The sequence below is a fragment of the Orycteropus afer genome, unplaced genomic scaffold (genome assembly GCF_000298275.1).
Source record: "Orycteropus afer afer isolate SDZICR_OR568_19922 unplaced genomic scaffold, OryAfe1.0 scaffold00043, whole genome shotgun sequence".
NCBI lineage: Eukaryota > Metazoa > Chordata > Mammalia > Tubulidentata > Orycteropodidae > Orycteropus > Orycteropus afer.
This window is the reverse complement of record NW_006921630.1, coordinates 6,228,030-6,254,834: the sequence shown is the minus strand read 5'-3', so window position 1 is coordinate 6,254,834 and position 26,805 is coordinate 6,228,030. Positions and strand designations below refer to the sequence as shown.

General features: G+C 36.8%; 1 protein-coding gene across 1 annotated transcript in view; it reads right to left on the bottom strand.

Moving 5' to 3' along the window:
- Positions 1-429: 429 nt before the first annotated feature.
- TOR1AIP1 (torsin 1A interacting protein 1) overlaps positions 430-26,805 on the bottom strand; it is a 43,107-nt gene continuing 16,731 nt past the window's right edge. The window contains exons 5-12 of the mRNA XM_042780515.1: positions 24,990-25,031; positions 23,069-23,155; positions 18,216-18,272; positions 14,295-14,339; positions 13,649-13,717; positions 8,257-8,301; positions 7,828-7,884; positions 430-1,217 (exon numbers count right to left, since the gene is read on the bottom strand). Of these exons, the coding sequence (XP_042636449.1) occupies positions 430-1,217; positions 7,828-7,884; positions 8,257-8,301; positions 13,649-13,717; positions 14,295-14,339; positions 18,216-18,272; positions 23,069-23,155; positions 24,990-25,031 (1,190 nt within the window). The remainder of the gene's footprint in view (positions 1,218-7,827; positions 7,885-8,256; positions 8,302-13,648; positions 13,718-14,294; positions 14,340-18,215; positions 18,273-23,068; positions 23,156-24,989; positions 25,032-26,805) is intronic.

The following is a 26,805-nucleotide window of genomic DNA, read 5'->3' as shown; positions in this document are numbered from 1 at the left end:
AACTCATATCTAAATGTTGTAAAAATGAACAAAACAGGAAAACCTCACAGTTGCATTTAGGAAGCTGCCTTACTAATAACTCAATAAACTTTATGAAAAATCCAAGTTAAAGAATTTGGAGGGTTCATAGGTAAGCTTAATCCCTCCCACTGGTCATGCCCTATCAATAATGGTTCAGCCCAGAACTAAATACAGCCTCTATGGGAGGATAATCTTAACACAGCTCTTGGTTAAAACAGAGAAATGATTCTCTCAAATTAACAGATAATTAAGTTGAATAAATGATTTAGACATTTCATGTTTATATAAGAACTTAACGCCCTTTAAAAAGAAACTAGTTCTTTCAGAAAGAGCTCTCAATTCTGTCTCTGGATAGAAAGTCTGAAACATTCTCAGAACTTGAAACACGATTTCCTCTTCTCTTGCCCTTTATAAACAGATGCCCCTTTTCAGGGCATTTTCAGGTTGCACAGGCAAGACTAGGTGAGAAATCCGGCTCCAGAGCCCACTCAATTTGTCTGGGTCCATATGATTGTAGGAGTTAGGTGTGTCAGAGCTGGTGAACTTGACTTTGAGGAAATCCCTCACTTTTTCTTCAATTTCTTTTAGGCCTAGACTGGTTCCAAGTGTCTCCTCCTCCAATAAGACAGTCAGGACTAAAGCTACATCTTTGAAGGCTGCATTCTCATGGTCACAATACTTGTAGAAGATCAAAGTAGAGCCGGCAGGCAGTGACTCAAAGCGATGCACCACAGCTGCATTCTGGCCATTTCTGAATCCATTGCTCAGCTTCTGGTCCACCTCTTCTTTGACAATATCACTGTCTTGAGCAGCTTTGCCTGCCCCATCTATCCGGATGGCACGGACACTACGGAAGGAAGAATAGGCATCAGCAATTTGTTCACTCAGACACTTCAGTGCTTCTTCAGCATCTCGGGCAGCAGTGAGCAGCAAGATAGCAGGCTGAGGCCGAGGATGGGAACTATTAAGATGTTTTTCCAGGAATGTTTGGCTCCTTTTCCACAGCTTCTCATCTTGACCTTGGTACTTATTCATAAGTTGTTTCATCTGGTTCTGGAACTCTTGAACAGCAGTGGTTTCTACCTCAGGAGTACGACTAGACCAAAAACTCCCAATGGCAAAAGCAACTATCAGTAAAAGCAGCCAGCTCCACTTCATCTTGAGAAAACTTGTAGTTTTGGGTTGTCCAGTCACTTCTGTTCAGAAAGAAAGAGAGGACACATATGAATAACACTTTCTTACATGCAAGGGAGAGTGACTTTTAAATTAATACTAATGAATATTAGGTAAAAGAAGAAGGAATTTAAAGAAGAGAGCTGAAAAAATAATTTATTGCTGAAAGAAATAATTTATCACATGCCTTTAAGAAAATCTCACACTATAGGCTTTAAATTGTGTGTATAACTATGCATATGTCTATTTAGAAATAAAGTTGCATTCATGTAAAGATGAGTAGGTGTTATAGAAAAAGAATTTTAAGCATAGTAAATGGTGTAAGCAAGTCAGAAATAATAGAGTTTATAAAGTACAGCTATTACTACTACTGCTATAGAGTTGAGAAGTAAACAGTATTAAAAGGCACTTCATAAAATATTTTCCAATTTAGAGTATCAGCATGACTAATTACCTAAGGTGGAATGTTTCTAAAGTACATAAAGTCATAAAGAAAAAGATACAATATAAGTGATATTTTCCATATACTATAAAAGCTAGCTGCCCCTTTAGATTACTTGTATTGATAACTATCTTTCTGTGGTATGCAAGTTAACACTAGGTTTTGTAACTTCTACCTAATTATTACTGGCAATAATGAAAAGTTTACATTTATGCAATGCCTTTCAGCTTATAAAGCTCTTTTCCACAAACCAGTTCATTTTATCAGTCAATGAATATTATAGGACCATAAACACTTTTATGCCTTCTATTTATTGATTGACTGCTTCAGGCTAATAATTGTACTAGAGACCTTTTAGAGCAACAGTTTTCAAAGTGTGGTCTGTGGGCTCCATAGAATACCTCAAGACCCTTTCAGTGTACAGGTCTTTTTTTTTTTTTAATTTTTATTGTGATCCGGGTGAAAGTTTACAGAGCAAATTCATTTTCCACACAGCAGCTCACATACACTTTGTCTCATGACATTGACTACAATTTACCACAATGCAACAGCTCCCCTCCCACTTCCTCCCCATGGTTACCTCTTCCCTGTGTCCTTCCCTCCCATGTACTCTTGCCCCCTGAGCTGTCTCCCTGTGCATACACAGCCCTTCTATTCTCCCATGATTGATCTCGCCAAGGAGAGATCTACCTAATATAAATGTTCAGCTCATATGCCTGTCTTTTGTTTGGCTGGAAGCCACAGGAGTGAGTTCAATTCCAAGACTTGAAGGGCAGCTAGGTTCCACCAGGCTCTATCGGACCAGCAAACCTGGTCCTCCCCCTCCTTTTTTTTTTAATGATTTTCAGTTTTGTTCCACCTTGTTCTCCCACTCTATAGTATACAAGTCTTTTACTTTCTTGGTTAAATTTATTCCTAGGTATTTCATTCTTTTATATGCTGTTTCAAATGGAATTGTTTCCTTAATTTCCTTTTCAAATTGCTCACTGCTAATGTGTGGAAACCCAACTGATTTCTGTGTGTTTATCTTATAGACCAGTGGAATAGAATTAAGAATTCAGAAATACAGCCATACATCTATGATCAAACAATTTTTAACAAGGGTACTAAGTCCATCCAATGAGGAGATAATAATTTCTTTAATAAATGGTGCTAGGACAATTGATTTCCATAAGCAAAAGAATGAACTTGGGCTGATATTTCATATCATATATGAAAACTAACTCCAAATAGATTAAAAACCTAAATGTGAGGACTAAAACCATAATTTTTTTAGAAGAACACACAGGAGTAAGGTTTTAGGATCTACTTTTTAACAATGGGTTCTCGGATATGACACTGAAAGCATGAGTAACAAAGGACAAAATAGACAAATTGGACTTCATCAAAATTAATAACTTTTGTTCACAAGAGGATTTTATAAACAAGTGAAGACCCAGTCTACAGCATGGGAGAAAAATTTTGAGAACCATGTATATGATAAGGGTTTAATATCCAGAATATATATAAAAAACTCCTTCAACTTAACAAAGACAAACAACCCAATGAAAAAATGGAGAAGGGACTTGAATAGACATTTCACTGAAGAAATACAAATGGCCAAAACATGAAAAGATGTTCAATGTCAGTAGTTATTAAGAAATATAAATCAAAACCACAATGAGATATCATTTCACACCCACTAAGATGTTGTTAGGTGCCGTCAAGTCACCTCCGACTCATAGCGACCTCATGCACAGCAGAACAAAACACCACCCGGTCCTGAGCCAGCTCCATGATCTTTGCTATACTTGAGTTCATTGCCGCCGCCACTGTGTCAATCCATCTTGTTGAGGCCTTTCCTTCTTTTATCAACCCTCCACCTTACCTAGCATGACATTCTTCTCCAGTGAATGATTCCTTCTGACAACATGACCAAAGTAGGTGAGACGAAGTCTGGCCATTCTTGCCTCCAATAAGCATTCTGGCTGCACTTCCTCCAGGACAGATTTATTAGTTCTTTTAGCAGCCCATGGTACTTTCAGCATTCTTCATCAACACCACAACTCAAAAGCATAGACTTTTCTTCAGTCTTCTTTATTCAATGTCCAGCTCTCACACGCATATGAGGCAACTGAAAACACCATGGCTTATGTCAGATGCACCTTAGTCTCAGCACTTGAAAGTGGTCCTTTGCAGCCTATTTGCCCAGTGCTATACATCGTCTGATGTCCTGACTGCTGCTTCCATTGGTATTGATTGTAGAACCAAGTAATGTGAAGTCTTTTGACAACTTCCATCTTTTCTCCATTTATCGTGATGCGCTTATTGGTCCAGTTGTGAGGATTTTGGTTTTCCTTATAGTGAGATATAATCCATACTGCAGACTGCATTCTTCAATCTTCATCATTAAATGCTTCAAGTCATCCTCACTTTCAGCTAGCAAAGTTGTGTTGTCAGTATATCGCAGGTTATTAATGATTCTTCCTCCAATCCTGATGCCATGTTCTTCATATAATCCAGCTTCTTGGATTATTTGCTCAGCATATAGATTAAATAACATGGTATAAGGATACAACCCTAATGCACTCCCTTCCTGATTTTAAACTATGCAGTGTCCCCTTGTTCTGTTCGAATGACAGCCTCTTGGTCTATGTATAGGTTCCTCATGAGTACAATAAAGTGTTCTAGAATTCCCATTCTTCTCAATTTTACCCACAATTTGTTATGATCTACACAATCAAATGCTTTTGCATAGTTAATAAAAACAAGTAAACATCTTTCTAGATTCTTTGCTTTGAGCCAAGATCCATCTGACATCAGCAATGATATCCCTCGTTCCACGTGCTCCTCTGAATCCAGGTTGCACATCTGGAAGTTCTTTGTCAATGTACTGCTGCAACTGTTTTTGAATTATTTTCAGTAAGATTTTACTTGCATGTGATATTAATGACATTGTCCGATAACTTCTACAGTCTGTGGGATCACTTTTCTTTGGAATGGGTACAACTATGGATCTCTTCCGGGAGCTCTGGTAGCATAGTGGCTAAGGCACTTGACTGCTAACCAGAAGACTGGCGGTTCAAACCCACCAGCCACTCCTCAGAAGGAAGATGGGGCAATCTACTTCCGTAGTGATACTGCCTTGGAAACCCAAGGAGGGGTCGCTATGAGTCGGGTCCGACTCTACAGCACATAACAACAACATGGATCTCTTCCAGTCACTTGGCCAGGTAGCTGTCTTCCAAATCTCTTGGCATAGCCGAGTAAGTGCCTTCTGTGGGGCATCCGTTTACTTAATCATAGCTCACTAAGATGGCTATGATTAAAAACAATGGAAAACAACAAGTATTGGTGAGAATATGGAAAAACTAGAATCCTTATCCATTACTGATGGGAATATTAAACGGTACAGCTGCTATGAAGAACAGTCTGGCAGTTCCTCAAAAAGCAAAACAAAGAATTACCATATAATTCAGCAATTCCACTCCTAGGTATATACTTAAAAGAACTGAAAGCAAGAATGCAAATAGATACTCATATAATAATCACTGTAGCAGTATTCAGAATACCCAAAAAGTGGAAACAGCCTAAATGCCCACTAACAGATGAATGGATAAACAAAATACACACACACACACACAATGCAGTATTACTCAGCCATAAGAGAAATGAAATCCTGATACATGCTACAACATAGATGAACTTTGAAAACATCATGCTGAGTGAAATAAGTCAATCAAAAAAGGACATATATTGTCTGAACCCACTTACATGAATATTTAGAATAGGTAAGTATTTAAAGACCAAAGTTTACCAGTGTTTACCAGGGGCAGGTGGGATAGAAGAGGGGAGAGGAAATCATTGCTTAGGGGACAATGAGTTTCTGTTAAGGGTGATGGAAAAATTTGGAAATGGATAGTGGTAATGGTTGAACAGCATGACAAACATAATTAATGTTATTGAACTGTACATGTAAAAAAATGCTGAAATGGCAAATGTTTTGTTACATTTATCATAATTTAAAAAAGTAGTAAAAGACCTTTTCAGGAGGGTCCACGAGAAAACTATTCTCACGATACAATATATTCCTGATTTTTTCACTGTGTTGACATTTGCACTGACATGCAAAAACAATGGTGCGAAAACTCTTGGTGTCTTACCATGAGTTAAGGCAGTGGTGCCAAAAACTATATTAGTATAGTCACTGTATGCTTCACCTTCATGCATTCAAGGTGAAAAAAAAGAAAAAAAGGCCAGCTTCACTTAGGAATACCCTTCATGAAGCAGTTTAAATAAACAATTCACCTTATTAAATCTCAGCCCTTAAGTATAAATCTGTTATGGATTGAACTGTGTCCTGTAAAAAGAAATGTTTAAGTTCTAATCCCTGTACTGGTGAATATGACCTTGTTTGGGGAATCAGGGTTTTTCTTTGTAAATGTTAGCGTTAACAAGGTAATATAGGAGGTGAGTGGGTCTCAATGCTACTTCCTTTTGAGTGGCATTTTATAAAAGGAAGGAAAAGGATGGAAAAAGAACCACACACATGGGTGTAGGGAAGACAGCATGTGAAGGTCCGTCTACAAACCAAGGAAATCAAGAAACACCTGGGCTATGGAAGTTTAAAGAACAGATTCTTCCCGAAACCCTGACTTCCCACTGCCAGCCTCTATACTGTGAGAAATAAATTTCTATTCTTTAAAGCCACACATTTTGTGGTATTTGGTGATATAACAGCCTTGGAGGCCTAAAACAGTACCTTTTTAATATTCTGTATGTAAGAAATGAGAAGGATGTGTAAAGCATTTCTGCTGTGTAACATACTGACAGTGGTTGTCAAGGATAAGAACTCTATGTGATTGAGCTGAGTACTAAACTAGCGTCGTCTTCTTCTTCTTTTTTTAATGGAACATCATTTTTACTTAAAAGAACAAGTGACAAACTATGGTTATTCAGACTTGAGTATTTGCCAGGTATTGTTTTGAAAATAAAAACAGTGAACCTGTTACATCTAGGAAAACAACTGACAATTATTTGTTGCCAATTATAAAAATCAAGCTTTGAAAGTAAAATAAAAACGTGGGAAGCACTAAAACCACCACTATGCTCTTGACAGCTTCCAATATTTAAAGACTTTTTTTCTTTTGAGATTGGTGTAACATTAACAAATATGATTTTTTGATATTTTATTATGAGTTTGGAAAATCTCTGTAACTTAGACAACCAATATTTTCAAATGACCAATGTGTGATGTTCTATTCAAAATAGAAGGGAGACCAATGGATATTAATGTAATAGAGTACAAAAAGGCCATTAATGTGGTTTCAGATTCTATATCTCAAATAATACTTAAGAAACTATCAGTTGCTGAATTTAAGTAGTACCAAAGGAATATCCACAATTATCCAAAAAGACTATTAAAATTCTGTATATCTATGTAAAGCTGGATTTTCTGTAGCTACTGCAACCAAAACATCACAATAGACTGAATGCACAAGCACCTATGAGAATCCAATTCCAGTTTATTATTAAGCCAAGTATTAAAGAAGTTAGGGGGAAAAAAAACATACAAAGCAATTTGTCATTCTTCTTATGAAATTATTTTTAAATAAATTTATAAATTTTTAGCTGAATTTTCTCAATTTTAATTTCTAAAGAAATATATAGGTATAATCCATACATATACTTTTTTTTTTTGGTAACAAAATAGCTCTTTAAGGTTTTACTAGTGTAAAGGGGTACTAAGATAAAAAAGTTTGTGACTCACTATCATTTTCCCTTTAGTAGTCATTCAGGATAATGAAGAGACCTAGAGAATTAAAGAAACTTGCTCAAGGCTACACAGGCTAATGGTTCCATGTAATTCAAATCCAAGCTTGTAGACTCCAAAACCTTTGATAATTTCATTATATTATGCTATGTGCTGCCTTTCCCTTGGTTTAGCAAGGTTCATTAGGTAAATAGTATTACCATCTTTACTTATTAACTGTTCCTACTTTTGGTCTTACACATAATCAAGTGATGTTCATATAGTTTGTCCTTAAAGAATTAAAACTGCTAATAAAATATATACATTTCTTCTGAAGTGCTTAAAACATATTTTTTCAAATAGCATAGTTTAAAAATTATTTTGCCATCAAAAACTTAAAAACATAAGGGCCACTCTTTTTAGAGACTTTACTTAGTAGAAATTGAAAAGACAAGCTTACGTTGGCTGGTGGTTGATGGAGATTGGTTTCCAAATGCTGATTTCTGAACACTGTCATCTAATAACGGGAGTGAAAAAACAAGACAAACAAGAAACACTATCAATTTATGTTTCATGATTTGAGTATTTACTTTTAATAGAGAAAGAAAATACAAATTCTACCAAGAGAAAAGCAGAGATTAGCCAGAAACAGAAGAAAAAGCAGAATATCCAATTGCTCATTTGACTGAATGCTCCTTGAGATACAATATCTATTTTTTTTTTTTCATAATAACTTAGAGCTTGTGGTGGTCTAGTGCAAACATACACTAAATACATTAATTTTATGAGAAATCCCATAATTATTTAGTGGGATTGGTGAAACTGCTGGGACAAAGTTAGGAAGACAAAGCAAACAGCTATAACTAATTTAAAAAGAAACATATTATACCATCTGAAAAACTGCCATATATTGAACTCTTGCCTGGTGAAGATGCTGTAAAGAAGGGGAAAAGGACAAAATGTGGATTATGAATTATTAAGTACACAGATAAAGTGTTTAATATGAACCCCAATCTTACTCCTCACTATTTTCTACTCCAAAAGCTTCAAATATTTCTTGAGGCTTCTGACTATTTAAAATATATTTAAAAAGTCACATTAAAAAACCTTTCATCATTTCTATTAACAGACAAATACTTCTGCTTTACAGCTAAAACAGATCTCAAAAATAATTTTCTTACTACATCAATTCTCTACTTCCATCATTAACTCAGCAAATATATTTAAAATGATCCTAACCCTTCCCTCTTTGCCCCCATCCCTCTTGGCATGGCAGCAGCCTGTAACATCTATGAGAGAGGGAACAGAAGGTCAGGGTTCAGAAGGTGGAGAGGCTGAATTCGCATTCAAATGACCTACATTTACCAGTACTGTCACCCATCAGTTACCTGAAGGTGTGTAACTTTTGTGTATATATATGATCTTCCTGGTATTTATCAACAGTTTTCACTTGAGAAACAGTGGGCTTAACTGAAGGAATAAAATTAGCACTGCTAAGATACAGAAATAGCTTCAAAAAGACCATAAAACCTCAAAAATGATATCCCTAACTCTCAGAGGCATGTTTTTCAAATACTAGTATAGACTAGGAAATGTACCCATTTAGAGGACTTCTAAGTTAGGTCATCAAAGTTAAACTGAATTATTTAACAAAACAACCAGACAATATTTATCCTACCTCATTCCATGGTTACAAAGATCAAATGGAGCGGGGGAGAGAATATAAATATACATATATATTTTGTGAAATGTTATTCTATGATGATATTCATAATAAATAACTAAGTAAAATTATATAACATATGTAGTACTTATATAATTCACAGAGCAAAAAAACATACTTAGCAGTGTATATACTGTTGAGGCAGGACATTGTCTAAAAGGAAATGTCTATCCCTCTTATTAAAAATATTATTAGAGACAGTAACATAAATTCCTTTCAAAAATCGTCTTAAAAGGCAAAACTTAAGTTTTCCCAGTCTGAAGGGTATGGTAACAGTAATGCTGTAAAAGCCAGGAGTAGTGGGCACAAAATCCCCACAGTTACTATTACTGGCAATTACTACACAATATAAAAAAGGAGCTCTGGTGGTGCAGTGGCTGAGGCATTCAGCTGCTAACCAAAACGTTGGTGGCTTGAAACTACCAGCTGCTCCATGGGAGAAAGATGAGGCAATCTGCTTCTGCAAAGATTTACAGCCTTGGAAATTCTATGGGGCAGTTCTGCTCTGTCTTGTAGTGGTTGTGATGAGTCAGAAATGACTTGATGGCAGTGGGTGTACTATATATTGTTAACTATAAGTGAGTATTAATAATTATATGGTACCTTGCCTTTAAAAATTGCATTCGCATATACATAAAATCATTTGAGTCAATACTGTCTCTAATGGTAAGGATATTGAGATTTATAAAAGTTAAGTGACTGTCCCAAGATTATTCAATTAGTAAGTGGAAGAAATCCAAGAGGTCTAACTCTAAAGTCTGTCCTCTTTTCTCTCTATATACCACCTTTGGACACAGGTTCTAAAGCATGTGTATTAATGAGGCAGACTCAGAGTTCTGACTTCCAATAGACATATTCTCTCCTACCATCATTATTTTATCACCTGTGAAACAGGAAAAAGTAGTCAGGGTCCTATCTTTCTGAAAAGGTTAGGAAACAGGCAGAAGCCTGTCTATTCAGAAAACTGGAGTTGACAGAGGCTAATAGACAAGGATCTAAAGAGCTCCCAGGTTCTCAAACATCCAGAACTAAAAATGACTTTTTTTTTCTCTCTCACATAAGCTGGCAGAAATGCACAATTAAGACAAACAGATATGAAATGTGGAATACTAAGAATATTTTTTTCAATGGTCTTGAATTGAAGAGGAATCTATAATCTACACTGCAGTCTTCTTCCACTTCCATTGAAAATATTTTCTTCCTGTTCATTGTTCTTATCTTAAAGTCTTTGTATAGTTAAAGGTCTAAGAAAATCTGTTATGTGTACTTTAATATGCATGTAAATTTCTCCTTATCTTATTTTACATAACTGTCAATACTCAAGATGATACCTATATGTGGCACATGGTTATCAGCCAGTGTACACATATTTAAGCCATAATAAATACCCTCACTTAAGACAAATGGGATGTCGTGAATTACTCGATCTTCATATATAATTATATACCCTTCTGCACTAAATTTGAACAGTGTCTTTTTGGACGAAATGAAAATCACACAAACATTTTCTTATAATAATATGTACTACTTCACTTAGTTGGAAGTCATTTATTTGGTATTAATTATCCAGAACATGTATATAGTTAAGAACTAAGAAATAACATAAGAAGTCTGAGCTCTTCATTATATACATACTAAACTCATGCATTCTTACTTTCAAGAGTGTCTCTCAGGTTCTCATTCAAAGTTAATTTTAATTTTTGATTCTGGTTATAAACATAATTCTAACAGAGTAAAATATGATTTCCTAACCATAACAGGTCAAAAAGAACAAATTGTTAAGAGGAAATGGTCTTCTGATAGTAATCACACATTCACAGTAATAAGAAATGATAGCCGTAACATGGTCCACACAAAGACAATGTTCTACCTCCTACTTTGGTGATCAGCAACTGGGGTCTTAAAAGCTTGTGAGTGGCCATCTAAGGGACAATTATTGGTTTCTCTCTGTCCAGAGCAAAGAAGAGGGAAGAAAATCAAAGATACAGGAAACAATTAGTCCAAAGGACCAATGGAGCAGCACACTAACCCCAGCCTCCACAACCCTGGAATTAAAGAACTAGATGGTCCCCGGCTACTACTGCTGACTGCTCTGAAAGAGATCACAGTAAGAGGTCCCTGACAGAGTGGGGGAAAATGTGGAACAAAACTCAAATCATAAAAGAAGACCAGGCTTACTAGTCTGATAAAGACTGGTAAAACCGCCAAGACTATAGACCTCAGACACCACTTAAGCTGGGAACTGAACTTAAACCCCTGTAATTCAACTGGCAGCCAAACGAGAGACAGACAGGCCTGTAAGGTGAAGAGTGGTATCAGGAGGGTATGTACTCATTACAACAATCAAGCATATCAGATTAAGAGGACAGCATTTGCCCAGGGATAGAGCTAGGAAGTTGGGAGGGGATGGGAAGAAAGAATAAAGGGAAGAGGTAGGCATGGGGAGGAAGTGGGAAGAATGCTGTTCCAGTGTGAGGATTGCAGTAAATGTCACAAAACACAATGTGTATGGCTTTTTGGGGAGCTCTGGTGGCGTAGTGTCTAAGGCATTTGACTGCTAGCCAGAAGGCTGGCAGTTCAAACCCATTAGCCATTCCTCAGAAGGAAGGTTGGGCGATCTACTTCCGTAGTGATACCGCCTCGGAAACCCAAGAAGGGGTCACTATGAGTCAGGTCTGACTCGATGGCACATAACAACAACGTGGCTTGTTGAACGGAAAACCAATTTTGTGTGTAAACTTTCACCAAATCATAATTAAAAAAAAAAAGAAAAGAAAAGAAATGACAGCCAACAATAAGACAAGGGTAAAATGCTCTTTTATTTTAGACTGCTGGAAAATTCACTTATGTGTGGGAAAAACTTCTGTGTTTTGACAATGAGAAAAAAATTAATTGTAACCTTTACTACTTTACTGATGAAAACAAAGCCACCAAGGTTATCTTGTCCAATTACAGTTAGTCATTTCATGAGTGTCAAAGACTGAACTGTAGTCAATGACATGAGACAAAGTATATGTGAACTGCTATATGAAAAGTGAATTTACTCTGTAAATCTTCACCCAAATCCTAATTAAAAAAAAAAAAAGACTGAATTGTATAGCCCCCACCATAGTTGTCAACTTGGCTGGGCCATGGTTCTCAGTGGTTTGGTAGTTATATAATGATGCAATCTGACAGTTATATAATGATGTAATTATTCTCCATGATGTGATCTGCTATGATCAGCAAATCAGCTGTAAGGAGATTAAGGTAGGATATAATACCTTTGGGAGCTCTGGTAGCATAGTGGCTAAGGCACTTGACTGCTAACCAGAAGGCTGACGGTTCAAACCCACCAGCCACTCCTCCAAAGGAAGATGGGGCAACCTACTTCCGTAGTGATACTGCCTCGGAAACCCAAGGAGGGGTCGCTATGAGTCAGGGCCGACTCAACAGCACATACCAACAACATAATACCTGTACCCAAACCAGCTCTGCTCTGATGTAAGGAGAGTTTCCCTGGGGTGTGGCCTCTATTACCTATTACAGGAGATAAAAGGAGAGTAAGCAGAGAAGGGGGGACCTGTGTACCACCAGGGAAGAAGAGCTAGGAGCGGAGTGTGTCCTCTGAACCTAGGGTCCTTACACTGAGAACCTCCTAGACCCAGGGGAAGACTGATACCAAGACACATGTAGATCTCCAAGGAATGTCAGGCCAACAGATGTTGAAAAGATACAAGGACTTTTTCCCAGAACCAACAGAGAAGAACTCTTCCCCTAGAGCTAGCACCCTGAATTCAGACTTCTAGCCTCCTCAACTGTGAGAGAATAAATTTGTTTGTCAAAGCCATCCACTTGAATTTCTGTTACAGTCACAGTAGATAACTGAGACAATGAACAAATGCTATATCATTGGGGATTTTTATCTAAGTAAAAGTAAAGGGATACCTGAGGACCTTGAGACCTATTGTGGTTAGACGAGTAAAGAAGAGTTAGAGGATAAAGGTCACTTAAGGCAAAGAATATGCATGGTTTTTTTTTTTTATACAGTTAAGATACAATGTGGACATATTTCTACAGAAATTATGATAGTCATTGAATTCAAATTATGATTATTTCATCACATCACTTCATCCATCCTAAATCTCAACATGAAAATATAATTTGTGGCTTTCAGCCTTTAATACTTAAAATTATAGCTATGCAAAGCTACTCCAAGTAATAGGTGTTATTTATGTAAACAAAGATGTTAAAAACAAAAAATCAGTATTGTCAAAAGAATAGAATTTCATTATATGATAGTATTGCTGCTAGAATTGACAGCTTGTCAAAGCTAGATCCATCATCCACTGGTTTTCTCATACCACTATCTATATTCTATACACAATCCATCTCCTGACAGTCCAACCAAATAAAAATTACTAAGCTAGTAATCATTGCTGTTCTTTTCTAATGAAACCACAACTTAAAATGCTTACCTAAAGACCCAAATATTTTGATATGTTAGATAATCAAGGAAAGCACAGCAAATATAAACTTAAAAATTATTTCAATAATAGGTAGAAACTCATCCACTTACTTTGCATCCTACTCCTTATTCTTGTGGTTTGTTCGACCCACTCCTGAGCATTTTTTTGATATCCTGAGCCTGAAGGAAATATATTTATCAAAATATCTTTACACATACTTTGAAAATTTATACATATTCTAGTGTTACAAATTAAATCTAATAGAAAGGCAGAATAAAGTAGGGAAGGAAAACAACAAAGCTATAGGTTCAGAAGTAGTTAATTTCAAAGGATCAAGCCTGTGAGGATGAACCACTTCCCATAGCAAAACAGGCAGCATATAAATATGGCCCGCAAGATAACACTGTGTAATAGTCCTTTGCTCTGGTCTATTAGAATAACTTAGTCCAATAACACTTCATCAGATCTCAATGTTATTTAAAAAGAAAAATATTAACCATTTACTCTTGAAAATAAGTTACTTACAGTAAAATAATCCTGAACACATTTTACATCATACTCTTGAAAATAAGTTACTTACAGTAAAATAATCCTGAACACATTTTACATCACAGTGTATCTGGTACCAATGTGTGTGGTGGATTAAGAGGTAAAGAGAGTAAAAAGACTCAAAATCTTATTGGAACATTTTGTTGGCAGAATAAGTCAGGATTTGAATTGACTGACTGAGGAAAGAGCAGGCAACCAAACACTTACTCAGCACTGACGGTTGCTTATCATGAGCTGTTGTGAAGTTGCGACCTGAGATAGAAAACAGGGATAAAGTTGTGGAATACTTGGAATTAAAAACAAAAAGATACTGCATAAACATTTTGCTTGTTTATTCATGGACACTATAAACCAAAAAATTCAAACTTTTTTTCTCTCACCATTCCAAACATGTATCTCATATATGTGTGTGTGTGTGTGTGTGTGTGTGTTGTGTATATATATATATATATATATATATATATATAATTTTTCCTTTTCCAAACTTCAGAATGTTCAGGAATTGAGTGAGAAGTCACTGTTAGCATCAATACCATCAAAATAACAGCTGGAATGTATTAAATGTTTGTTGTTGTTGTTAGGTGCCGCTGAGTCAGCTCTGACTCATAGCGACCCCATGCACAACAGAATAAAACACTGCTCAGTGAGGCACCATCCTTACAATCCTTGCTATGCTTGAGCCCAATCACTGCAGCCACTGTGTCAATCCACCTTGTTAGGGGTCTTCCCTTTTTTTTTTTTTTTGCTGACCCTCTATTTTACCAAGTATGATATCCTCATCTAGGGAATGGTCCCTTCTGACAACATGACCAAAACAGATGAGACAACGTCTGGCCATTCTTGCTTCTAAGGAGCATTCTAGCTGCACTTCCAGGACAGATTTATTCGTTCTTCTGGCAGTCCATGGTATACTCAGTATTGTTCGCCAACAACACAATTCAAAAGCATCAACTCTTTTTCAGTCTTCTTCATTCATTTCCCAGCTTTCAGATGCCTATGAGGCAACTGAAAATACCATGGCTTGGGTTAGGCACAGCTTAGTGTTCAAAGTGACATCTTTGCTTCTTAACACTTTAAAGAAGTCTTTTGCAGCAGGTTTTCTCAATGCAATATGATGTCTGATGTCCTGACTGCTGCTTCCATGGATGTTGACTATGGATCCAAGTAAAACGAAATCCTTGAAACTTCAGTCTTTTCTCCATTTATTGTGATATTGCTTATTGGTGCAGTTGTGAGGATTGTCATTTTCATTTATACTCAAGTATAATCCACACTGTCTTGCAAAATTCTATCATGTAATCTCCAGCATTATTTCTGTCACCATGGTCAATTTTCCAACTATTGGTGATTCTTCTTTGCTTCAAACTTTTGCATTCCAGTCTCGATTGACATTCAGTCAATTTCAGACTGCAGAAGTTTATAAAAATCTTCAATTTCTTCATCTTTGGCTTTGGTGGTTGGTGCATAAATTTGAATAATAGTCATATTAACGAGTCTTCCTTGTAGGCGTATGGATATTATTCAATCATTGACAGCACTGTACTTCAGGACAGATCTTGAAACATCCTTTGTGATGATGAATGCCATGCCATTCCTCTTTGTCATTCCCAGCATAGTAGATCACATGGTTGTCTGATTCAAAATGGCCAACACCAGTCCATTTCAGCTCACTAATGCCTAGGATATCAATCTTTATATGTTCCATTTCATTTTTAACAACTTCCAATTTTTCTAGATTCCTACTTCATACATTTCATGCTCCAATTATTAATGGATGTTTGCAGCTGTTTCTCCTCAATTTGAGTTATGTCATGTCAACAAATGGAGGTCTCAAAAGCTTTACTTTATCTGTATCAGTAAGGTTGGGTTCTACTCTGATGATGCAGCTCTTTCCCAATCATATTTTGAGAGCCTTCCGACCTAAGTGGCTCGTCCTCCTGTACTGTATCAGACAATGATTCTGGGCTATTCATAAAGTTGCCTAGTAATGTAACAGACATTATTTCTCTGCTATTCATAAGGTTTTCCCTGGCCAATTCTTTGAGAAGTAGATGGCCTCTTCCTTCTTCCTAGTCTGTCAGAGCTAGAGAATGAATAAGGAAGATGGAAGAATTGATGCTTTTGAGTTGTGCAGCTGGTGAAGAATGCTGAAAGTACCATGGACTGCTAAAAGAACTAACAAATCTGTCCTGGAGGAAGTGCAGCCAGAATGCTCCTTGGAAGCAAGAATGGCCAGACTTCATCTCACCTACTTTGGTTATATTATCAGAAGGGATCATTCCCCGGAGAAGGATGTCATGCTTGGTAAGGTGAAGGGTCGATGAAAGAGGGGAGGGCCCTCAATGAGATGGATTGACACAGTGGTTGTGGCAATGGGCTCAAATATAGCAAGGATCGTGGAGCTGGTGTGGGACTGGGCGGTGTTTTGTTCTGCTGTGCACAGGGTCACTATGAGTTGGAGACAACTCGACGGCACCTAAGGACAATAACCACATAATCCATACTGAAGGCTGTAGTTTTTGATCTTCATCAGTAAGTGCTTCAAGTCTTTAAATGTTTATCATGTGTCAAGTATAATTTTACTTAATTCTCAGACCTTATGTGGTAGATGGTGTCCCTGAGTGGTACAAAAGGTTAATACATTTGGGTGTTAACTGAAAGGCTGGAGGTTCAAGTCCATTCACAGGTGCCTTGGAACAAAGGTCTGGTGATTTACTTCTAAGAAAATCAGCATCGAAAACCCCATGGAGCACAATTCTACTCTGATACATATGGGGTCACCAAGAATTGGAATTTACGTGACTGGTAACTGGATTTTATTATATAAGCAAATTTGTAGGCATGCACAGTAGCTACAAAGTAAAAGATACTACTTCAAGTTTGGGGGTCAGGATTTAAGGACAGTTATAAAAAGATCCACAGAATGGTTAGAAAAGGATGTTAGAAAGTCAAACAATTATAACAAAGTAAATTTCCGTATCTGTCCTGAAGGAGTTCTATTCATTGCTCATACTCTGAAATATACTGTATGTAAAATAATGTAAATTTATTTAAAACTTTTTCTGAGTACAAATGAAATATATCTAGTTATAAAAATTAATATTCTTGAAATGCATAACTTAAAAATTCACAAATAACTATTTGTCTACTGTATGCCAAACAGTGTGTGTAGGAATACAAACAACAAAAAATTTACTGTCTTCAAGTCTATTCGAATAGATTGCGACCCATTTAGGACAGAGTGGAATTGCTCCATAGGGTTTCCAAGGCTTTAAATCTTCACAGAAGCATTCTGCCACATCTTTGTTGCATGGAGTAGCTGGTTGGTTAGGACAGTTGACCTTCTGGTTAGCAGTGGAGGGCTTTAACCACTGCACTCCCAGGGTTCCTCATTTAAGAATATAGTGGGGAATAAGACAGAAAGATGTCTATTCTTCCACATTTGTTTTCAGGCTTATGCTAACAAAATTCATTTATAAAAAGTGGACTTTTTTTTTCCCCCTCTTTGTCTTTCATTAAGGAGCTCTGGTGGCGAAGTGCCTAAAGCATTTGACTGCTAACCAGAAGGCTGGTGGTTCAAATCCACCAGCCTCTCCTCGGAAGGAAGGTTGGGCAATCTACTTCCACAGTGATACCACCTCAGAAATCCAAGGAGGTGTCACTAGGAGTTGGATCCGACTCCACGGCAGTGTGTTGCGTTATGAGTTTACCATTAACTTTTTCACTATATTTACTTTATCACTTATTTATTTATCGTTCCAAACATTTACAAAAGTTGAGATCATACTGCATATAAATTTTATATCATTATTAGAATATATTCATCATAAGGAAGCTAACTAAACTAAAAGCAATCAACAAATGTATATTGCAAGCAAGGACATTCTATAAATCATAGACAATAGTGGGTTTTTTTTTTTTTTTTAATTCAAATTCAGGCTTAGGCACAAACATGAATAACTCAAGAAGTTAACTCCAAGAAAGAGCTTTGATAAGTCCTTTTAGAATTTATTACATCTTTTTTTTAAAACTTTCATAAACTGGAAAAGAAGGTCTTCAAAAGTAAGAACAGCATTTGATCATGCCCACAGGTGGGCCTGTAAGAGTGTGAAACATGGCTTTACTTACTTTGTGGTGACTGCCAAAGTGATTCTGGATATTGACTGGCTGACCTGATGGTTTCATCTAAAAAATAAAAAGGAAATATAGTATACTCTAAACCATATTTAACCTTTTAATTTTAGTGTTTACAAAAGAACAATGAGTACTTAATCAAAAGAGAAAAAATATTCAGATAAACCTCAGGGAATTCAACACCTAGATGCATAATTTATATTAAAAAAAAAAACGTTTCTGGAAGAGTCATATTGTATCTAAAAATTTAGCTACATTTTCTTTCTTTTCCCTCATCACTTTTAAATTAAAAAACAAAAAAACAAGAAAGGAACACAGCATGAGGTAAGGGAGGTAACAAAACCTTTAAGCCAGAAAAAATTTTGAAAGTTTCCCATGATGGATCTTCTTGAAATTATTAACAATCATTTTTTGTCATAAAACTTTCTAACAAATGGGTAGCGCATTATGTATTTCAGTCTACTCTTCTTAAAAACTTGTCTTTTCCCCACATAAAAAGAATAAGTTACAACTAAATATGTTTGGTTAATAACAGATTGCTATTTTGGACACAGACGCATTTGACACAGAGGTGTGGTGGCTAAATATTTTGGACAAAACTCAGCAAAAAGCAAACTCTTATTTACTAAAGAAATTCTGAGCATCAACCTTCGATACATATTTCTTTCTAATATTAGATACATGCACTACTGAAATAAAAAATATTAACTTATATGTTGTAAACCAAAAAAAAACCAAACTCTCTGTCACCAAGTCTATTCCAACTCATAGCAACTCCTTCTTGGGTTTCCTAGGTGGTATCTCCACAGAAGTAGATTGCCCAATCTTCCTCCTGAGGAGTGGCTGGTGGGTTTGAACCACCCAGCCTCTGGTTAGCAGTCAAATGCCTTAGGCACTATGCCACCAGAGCTCCCATGTGTTGTATAAAACAACAACAACAAAAAAAAAAACCAGACATTTTAAATGGGTGAAATAAAAAAAATAAATGAAATTCTAGTATTTTCTTCCTACATTCAAATTCATACCTCTCTGAAGATGATTGGCCTAAAGGGTAACTTAAGAAGCTTAATATTATTTTTAATATTTATTAACTCTTTGTTCTTTGCAAGTATTTTCTTCTGCATGTGGGTATGTATGCCCCAGTAAGGTCACACAATTATTAGAATAAATTCTAAAGGGATCAGAGACTAGGGTTTATGTACTTCCAAATAGCTGTATGCTGGTAGCAATGGCAGCAAACTATTAACTATATAAATTGTTCAATTAGTCTCTAATTACCAAAGCTTTATGTGTACATATATTAAAACTAATAATAGCACTTAATTTGAATATTTGCTATGTGCCAGGTACTTTCTAAATACTTTACATCCCACTTATATGTTAATTTAATCCTCACAACAATGCAGATGAGGAAACTGAAGAACATAGAAATAACTGCTTAAGGGTACACATCTACTAAGTGAAGGTATGAATACCAGGGGTTCTGGCTCCAGAGTCCATATTCTTAAACACTATGCTAGAGTGTTACCTATCTCCTTTCAAGATTTCTATGTCAAGAAAGAATAGGGAAAAATGAGGGAATATTGAATACCAAATACCCATAAACCAATTTACAGGCTTATTTTACAAGTGGAATGATGAAGTAAAACACAAGAATTATAGAAATTCTCATGAGGCAGTGTGGTAGTTAAGATTATGTGTCAACTTGGCTGGACCTGGTTTTGAGTGGCTGGGCAGCTGCATGTAGTGATGCCCCATGATGAGATTGGTAATCACTCCATGGTGGAATCTGCTGTGAGCAGCTGAGTAGCTGCCTTAGGGATATAGTCTGTTTCTAGTATATAAGAAGCAGCTCTGAGGAAGGTCTTTAAGCTTTTTGGCATGCTTGGACCCTTCCCATAGCTGAGTCTTCATTCAGCAGCCTGCCATATTGCCTGCCAATCTTGGGACTGTTTCTGGATTTGAACTAGTGGCCTGCTGTGTTGCTTAATAATCTTGAGACTGTGCCATTTTACTTGTCAGCCTTGGGTTTGTCAGCTTTAGCAGCAAGAAGCTGCCTGACTTAAGAGAAGCCTCCAGCTTCAGTGAGCTGGGAGCAAGAGGCAGAGCTGAAGCCCAGGGTCGAGGAACCTTCAACAGCCCCTGGAGATGGCCTTTTGAACTTGTACTTCTAGCCTCCTAAACTGTAAGAGAATAAATCCTTGTTTGTTAAAGCCACACACTTGTGGTATTTTCTATTAGAGCAGCACTAGAGAACCAAAACAGAATTTGGGATTGAGAGAGTAGGGTGCTGCTCTGACAAGATACCTAAATGTAGAAACAGGAGTGGAGTGCAACCTTGGACCCAAGATCCCTGTGCTGAGACCGGCAGAGAGATGGTGACAGCAGAGTTAAGAGACCAGCATGAGACAGAGTGACAGGCTTACCAGCTCATGGAGGAGAAAGTTGGATGCCTTTGGGTAGGAGGCTTCCTGGCAGAGTGGGTTGCCTTTGGGCACTAATTGGTAAAAGAAACTGGCATGATATGAAGTAGTAGGCCTGCTGAACCATGGAGCAGAAAGCTGAATGTTTTTGGGCAGGAAGCTTCCTAGAGGGGTGGGTTGCCTTTGGGCATTAATTGGCAGAAGCTGAGAGACCAAATAAACATGAAGGATAGGTGCCTCAGCCTCAAACAGTAGGACCATGGCCTCTGGGGGTGGAACCACCACAGCCTCCTAGGTTTCAAAGAGCCAGATATTCACCAACGTGCTTCTGGAGTATAGGGCTGCTATTCATGAGGGTCACTGGGATGGGGCTGTAGCTGCTGCCCAAAAGTGAGGGGGTAGGGCTGCCATGCCCAAGGGATAGAGGAATAGGGCCTGCCAGGCCAAGGGGGAGAGGTCACCATTCAGATGGACGAGGGAGACTCAGGGACCCAATGAAGAAGATCTGTATAGGTACCAAATTGACAAGGGGTGGAACTGTGGTAGTTAAGATTATGCGTCAACTTTGCTGGGCCTGGTTTTGAGTGGTAGGGTAGCTGCATGTAGTGATTCCCCATGATGAGACTGGTAATCAACATGGTGGAATCTGCTATGAGTAGGTGAGTAGGTGCCTTAGGGATGTGGTCTGCTTCTAGTATATAAGCAGCAGCTTTGAGAAGGGTCTCTGAGATTTTTGGCACATCTGTATCCTGTATTTGGCCAACTCTTTATCTCAGTGGCCTGCCATGTTGTCTGCCAAACTTGAGACTATTTCTGAATATGAACTAATGGCCTGCCATGTTGCTTAATAATTTTGGGACTGTGCCATTTCACTTGTTGACCTTAGGTTTGCCAGCCTCAGCAGCCAGCAGCTGTCTGAGTTAAGAGAAGCCTCCAGCTTCAGTGGGACGAAGAGGTAGAGCTGAAGCCCAAGTTCAAGGGGCCTTCACCCAGCCCCTGGAGTTGGCACTCTGAACTTCGACTTCCAGCCTCCTAAGCTATAAAAGAATAAATTCCTGTCTGTTAAAGTCATCCCACTTGTGGTATATTTTCTGTTAGAGAAGCACTAGAGGACCAAAACAGGCAGTGAGGAGAAAGTGAAGAATCACTCTTCCACAGGGACTGAAATTAAAAATTACTCCTTACTTGTGGAGCTCACAAATTCATCCAACACTTACACAAACCTCAAACTGGCATTTTTCTCTCTCTTTAGACAATTCTTTCTTCAAATAACTTTAAAAGATTAACAATCTGTGATATGTAGATGACACAACTTTGCTTGTTGAAAGTGAAGAGGACTTGAAGCACTTACTGATGAAGATTAAAGACTACAGCCTTCAATATGGATTACACCTTAATATAAAGAAAACAAAAATCCTCACAACTGGACCTATAAGCATCATGATAAATGGAGAAAAGATTGAAGTTGTCAAAGATTTCATTTTACTTAGATCCACTATCAACATCCATGGAAACAGCAGTCAAGAAATCAGATGTCATATTGCACTGGGCAAATCTCCTGCAAAAAACAAGTGTTGAAGAGCAAAGATGTCACTTTGAAGACTAGGGTGCACCTAACTCAAGCCATGATATTTTTAATTGCTTCATATGCATATGAAAGCTGGAAAATGAATAAGGAAGACTGATGAGGAGTTGATGCCTTTGAATTGCGGAGCTGGCAAAGAATACTGAAAATACCACAGACTGCCAGAAGAATCAACAAATTTGTCCTGGAAGAAGTGCAGCCAGAATGCTCCTTAGAAGTGAGAATGGCCAGGCTTTGTTTCACCTACTTTGTTCATGTTGTGAGAAGGGATCATTCTCTGAAGAAGGGTATCATGCTTGGTAAAGTGGAGAGTCAATGAAAAAGAGGAAGTCTCTCAACAAGATGGATTGACACAGTGGCTACCATGATGGGCTCAAGTATAGCAAGGATTGTGAGGACGGTGCACAACCAGGCAGTGTTTCATTCTGTTGTACATGGGGTTGCTATGACGTGGAGCCAACTTGATGGCACCTAACAACAACAACTGAATATATTAAAACTTCCTAAAAGCTAATCAACACTCTTGATAGTATAGTGACTCTGAAAGACTATGTGATCAGTTTCTCTAGAAAATTCAAAAGCAAACTAAAAAATAACTCACTCCTTCTGAGCACTGAAATACCTTGTTTTCCATAAACACCAAAAGCAGAATTGAAAATAATTACTTGATACTACATTACTAACTAGATACCTAAGTAGAATCTATAATTTAAAATTTAATAAAAAATAACTTAGTCACTATTAAAAGCACACTTTTTAAAAAAGCAAATTCACATATACTTTTATATTTCAGAGAAAAAGATAGTTAAGATAAGAGTCATATCATAAAAGAATGTTACCTTCAGATTCAATAGAATCCCCTGATCTGACCTTAACAGTAGTAACATCACTGTTAGAACTGTCTGGATTGTCTTCATCTGTTTCTCCTTTAAAAAAAAAAAAAAAGAATATACGAGTACAATCGTTACTGTAATGCTAAAAAGAAACAGACTAAAAAACAAACCAAAACAAATAACAAAAGCTAATTCTACATTAAAATGAAGATTATTTAATAATCAGATATGGAATTTGTTTCCTATCTTTACTATAAAAATACCACATGTGGATCATAACAAATTATGGATAACATTGAAAAGAATCAGAATTCCAGAATGCTTAAATGTGCTCATGCAGAACCTATACATAGACCAAGAGGCATGGTTTAAAATCAGGAAAAAGTGTGTGTCCTGGTTGTGTCCTTCTACCATACTTATTCAATCTGTATGCTGATCAAATAATCCAAGAAGCTGGACTGCATGAAGAAGAATATGGAACCAAGATCGAAGGAAGACTTGTTAACAACCTGAGATGTGCAGATGACACAACTCTGCTTGCTGAAAGTGAAGAAGACTTGAAGCACTTACTGATGAAGATAAAAGACTACATCCTTCAGTATGGACCTCAACATAAAAAAAAAAAAAAAAAAAAATCTTCAAACTGGACCAATAAGCAATATCACAATAAATGAAGAAAATGTTGAAGTTGTGAAGGATTTCATTTTACTTGGATCCACAATCAACACCCATGAAAGCATGAGTCAAGGAATCAAACTACGTATTGCACTGGGCAAATGAGCTACTAAAGACTTTTTTAAGTGTTAAAGAGCAGAGATGTCACTTTGAAGACTAGGTGTACCTGTTCCAAGCCATGGTTATTTTCAATTAATTGCCTCATGTAAGTGTGAAAGCTGGACAATGAACAAGGAAGACCAAGAAAGAAGTGAAGCCTTTGAATTATGGTGTTGGTGAAGAATACTAAATACATCATAGACTGCCAGAAGAACAGACTACTCTGTCCTGGATGAAGTACAGCCAAAATCCTTCTTACTTAGAAGTGAGGATGGCAAAATTTCGCCTCTCATGCTTTGGTTATATTATCAGGAGGCACCAATACCTAAGAAGGTTATATGCTTGATAAAGTAGAGGATCAGTGAAAAAAGCCCTCTATGATATGGATTGACACAGTAGCTGCAACAATGGGCAATGAGGATGTTACAGGTGCAGGCAGTATTTTGTTCTGTTTCTACATAGGATGGCTATGAGTCAGAACTGACTTGACACCACCTAACAACAACATTTGTATTTTGAACCACATAGCTTAAACGGGTGAGCTCATTTGTCTTGTGGTATCCTATATGAACATATCCTTCAAGAACATCTAAAAGACTATATTCAGAAGCTTTAATGTAGAGTCAAAAGTTAGTAATTAAATAGTGGGAAATGTTTACCATGTGGGTTGGAGAAAACCACCAATAGGTAGTTAAGCAAGATCAGAGTACACATGTCTGTGTGTATGTAGAGTGGGTGTATACACACACATAAATACACACACGTCAGTATTTAGGTGAATAAGCTTAGATATGCTAGGCTTAACCATGGACTAAATTTTACTCCTAGACTAGTCAAACAGATTGGTTACGAAAATTTGGAAAATTATTTTCATAATAAAATCAAAGGCATGAAAATATGAGAAACTGAAAATATTTATCTTTGCTTAAAATTATTAACTTAAATAGACAAAAGATGCTTCAAATATACATGAGAGTGATCATCATTCATTCTATTCTATTTTTTCACTTGCCCACTTAACAGTTCATGTAAGTATGAATCTTTTTTCCTGAGGAAAAAGACACTGTTTTCTGCTCTTGCCTCATTAAGTATCCATCAAAATTGCTACTAATAAGAAAAATATTTAGAAAATAATTGCATGACTTAAAAGTACCTTCTTCAGAGAAATTGACCTTCTGTTGGACACTGGTAGCTTCTAGAAGAGAAAAGCATAATGTGTATGACATCAGAAGTTAAAGGTTATGAATAAATATTCTAGTTTGGGAAAGTGAACATAAAGACACATTAAATAAACATTTTATATGTTAAGGCATAAAGAATCTATCATTAATCCTAGGCTATTTCATATATAAGTAATATGAACTAGAATGAGAAAATTATCTATTTTCCTTCATTCATAGATCTATTTATACTCTAAAATTTAACCTGTGTAACCAGAAAAAATGAAATACTCTAGTCCCTATAGGTTTACTCTATTCTCATTTCTCCTATTTGTTAGCCTCCATACACTCCCTTAAGAACACTACCATACCAGTAGAATTGAGAGATAAAGCAAGCTTCTTTCTAGTTCCAGCAGGTTCCCACATATCACTATTTCTTATAGCAACACAGAAACTGTACAAAGATAAATAAGCAAAACATATCCAACAAACTTTTCTTCATAATTTTTTCCTTTCACTGTGGGGAATTAGGTCATAGATTATTTTGATTCTGTACTATCAAAATATAGTACAGAATATTGTTAGAATCTCTCATATTAGGACAGGTTGAGTTCTCAGTCTTTTACTATTTATTAAAAAAATTATTGAAATATCTACCAATACAACTTCCACACGTACAATTCAATGACATTATTTTTCATGTTGTGCCACCATTATGGGTCTCTTCATCTAAAACATTTCACCACCATTAACATAAACTCAGTGTCCCCCAAACAAAAACTCCCCTTCCCTTCCCTCCCCATTTCTGATAACCACTGAGAATCTTTGGTTTCTATATATTTGCTTATTTCATATAAGTGAGATGATACAGTATCCTTTTGAGACTTATTTTGATCACCATAATGTTTTCCAAGTTCATCTACATTGAGACATGCATCAGAACTTAATTTCTCTTTATAGCTGTATAATATTCCACAGTATATACATACCACATTTTGCTTATCCATTCACTTGTTGATGAATATTTTGGTTCTTTCCACCTTTTAGCTATTGTGGAATATGCTTCAAAGAACATTGGTGAACAGGTTTCTCTTTGTATTCTTGCCTTAACTAGGATTGGGATTACTAGGTCATAAGATAATTCTGTATTAATAACCCTTTTAAGACTAAATTATTTTACGCTTTCAGTTTTTTTTGTTGATAATGTGTTTTCAGTAATGGAAAGGAGGCTGAAATCAAGGGAAAAAGAATCGTTTGAGGTAGCGAATTTTGATATGATTATGTAGAACCCATACAGTCCAAGTGGACTTTGGTGGTAGGATTGGGACAGGGTAAGGCCTGTTTCGTCAGATTTCTAGTTATACAGATTACTGCCAGGTGGTAGCATGTACTACAATTGGGATAGGAGTTTCTCAAGACACTGAGAGGCTGAAAATATTGGTGGGCAATATATGTCCCATGGGTTACGAAAGGGTTAAACTTTGAAGAACTGTCAAACCATTTTCCACAGTGGCTGCCTTATTTTACATTGTCGCCAGTACTGGAATGATGGCTCCAGTTTCTCTACAATCTCATCAACACTTTTTATTTTTCTTTTAAATATACTGGCATTCTATTGCTATCTCATGTGGTTAGATGATATCTCATTGTGGTTTTCATTTGCATCTTCCTAACAGCTAATGGGGGAGCTCTGTAGCATAGTGGCTAAGGCACTTGACTGCTAACCAGAAGGCTGGCGGTTCAAATCCACCAGCCACTCCTTGGAAGGAAGATGGGGCAATTTACTTCCGTAGTGATACTGCCTCGGAA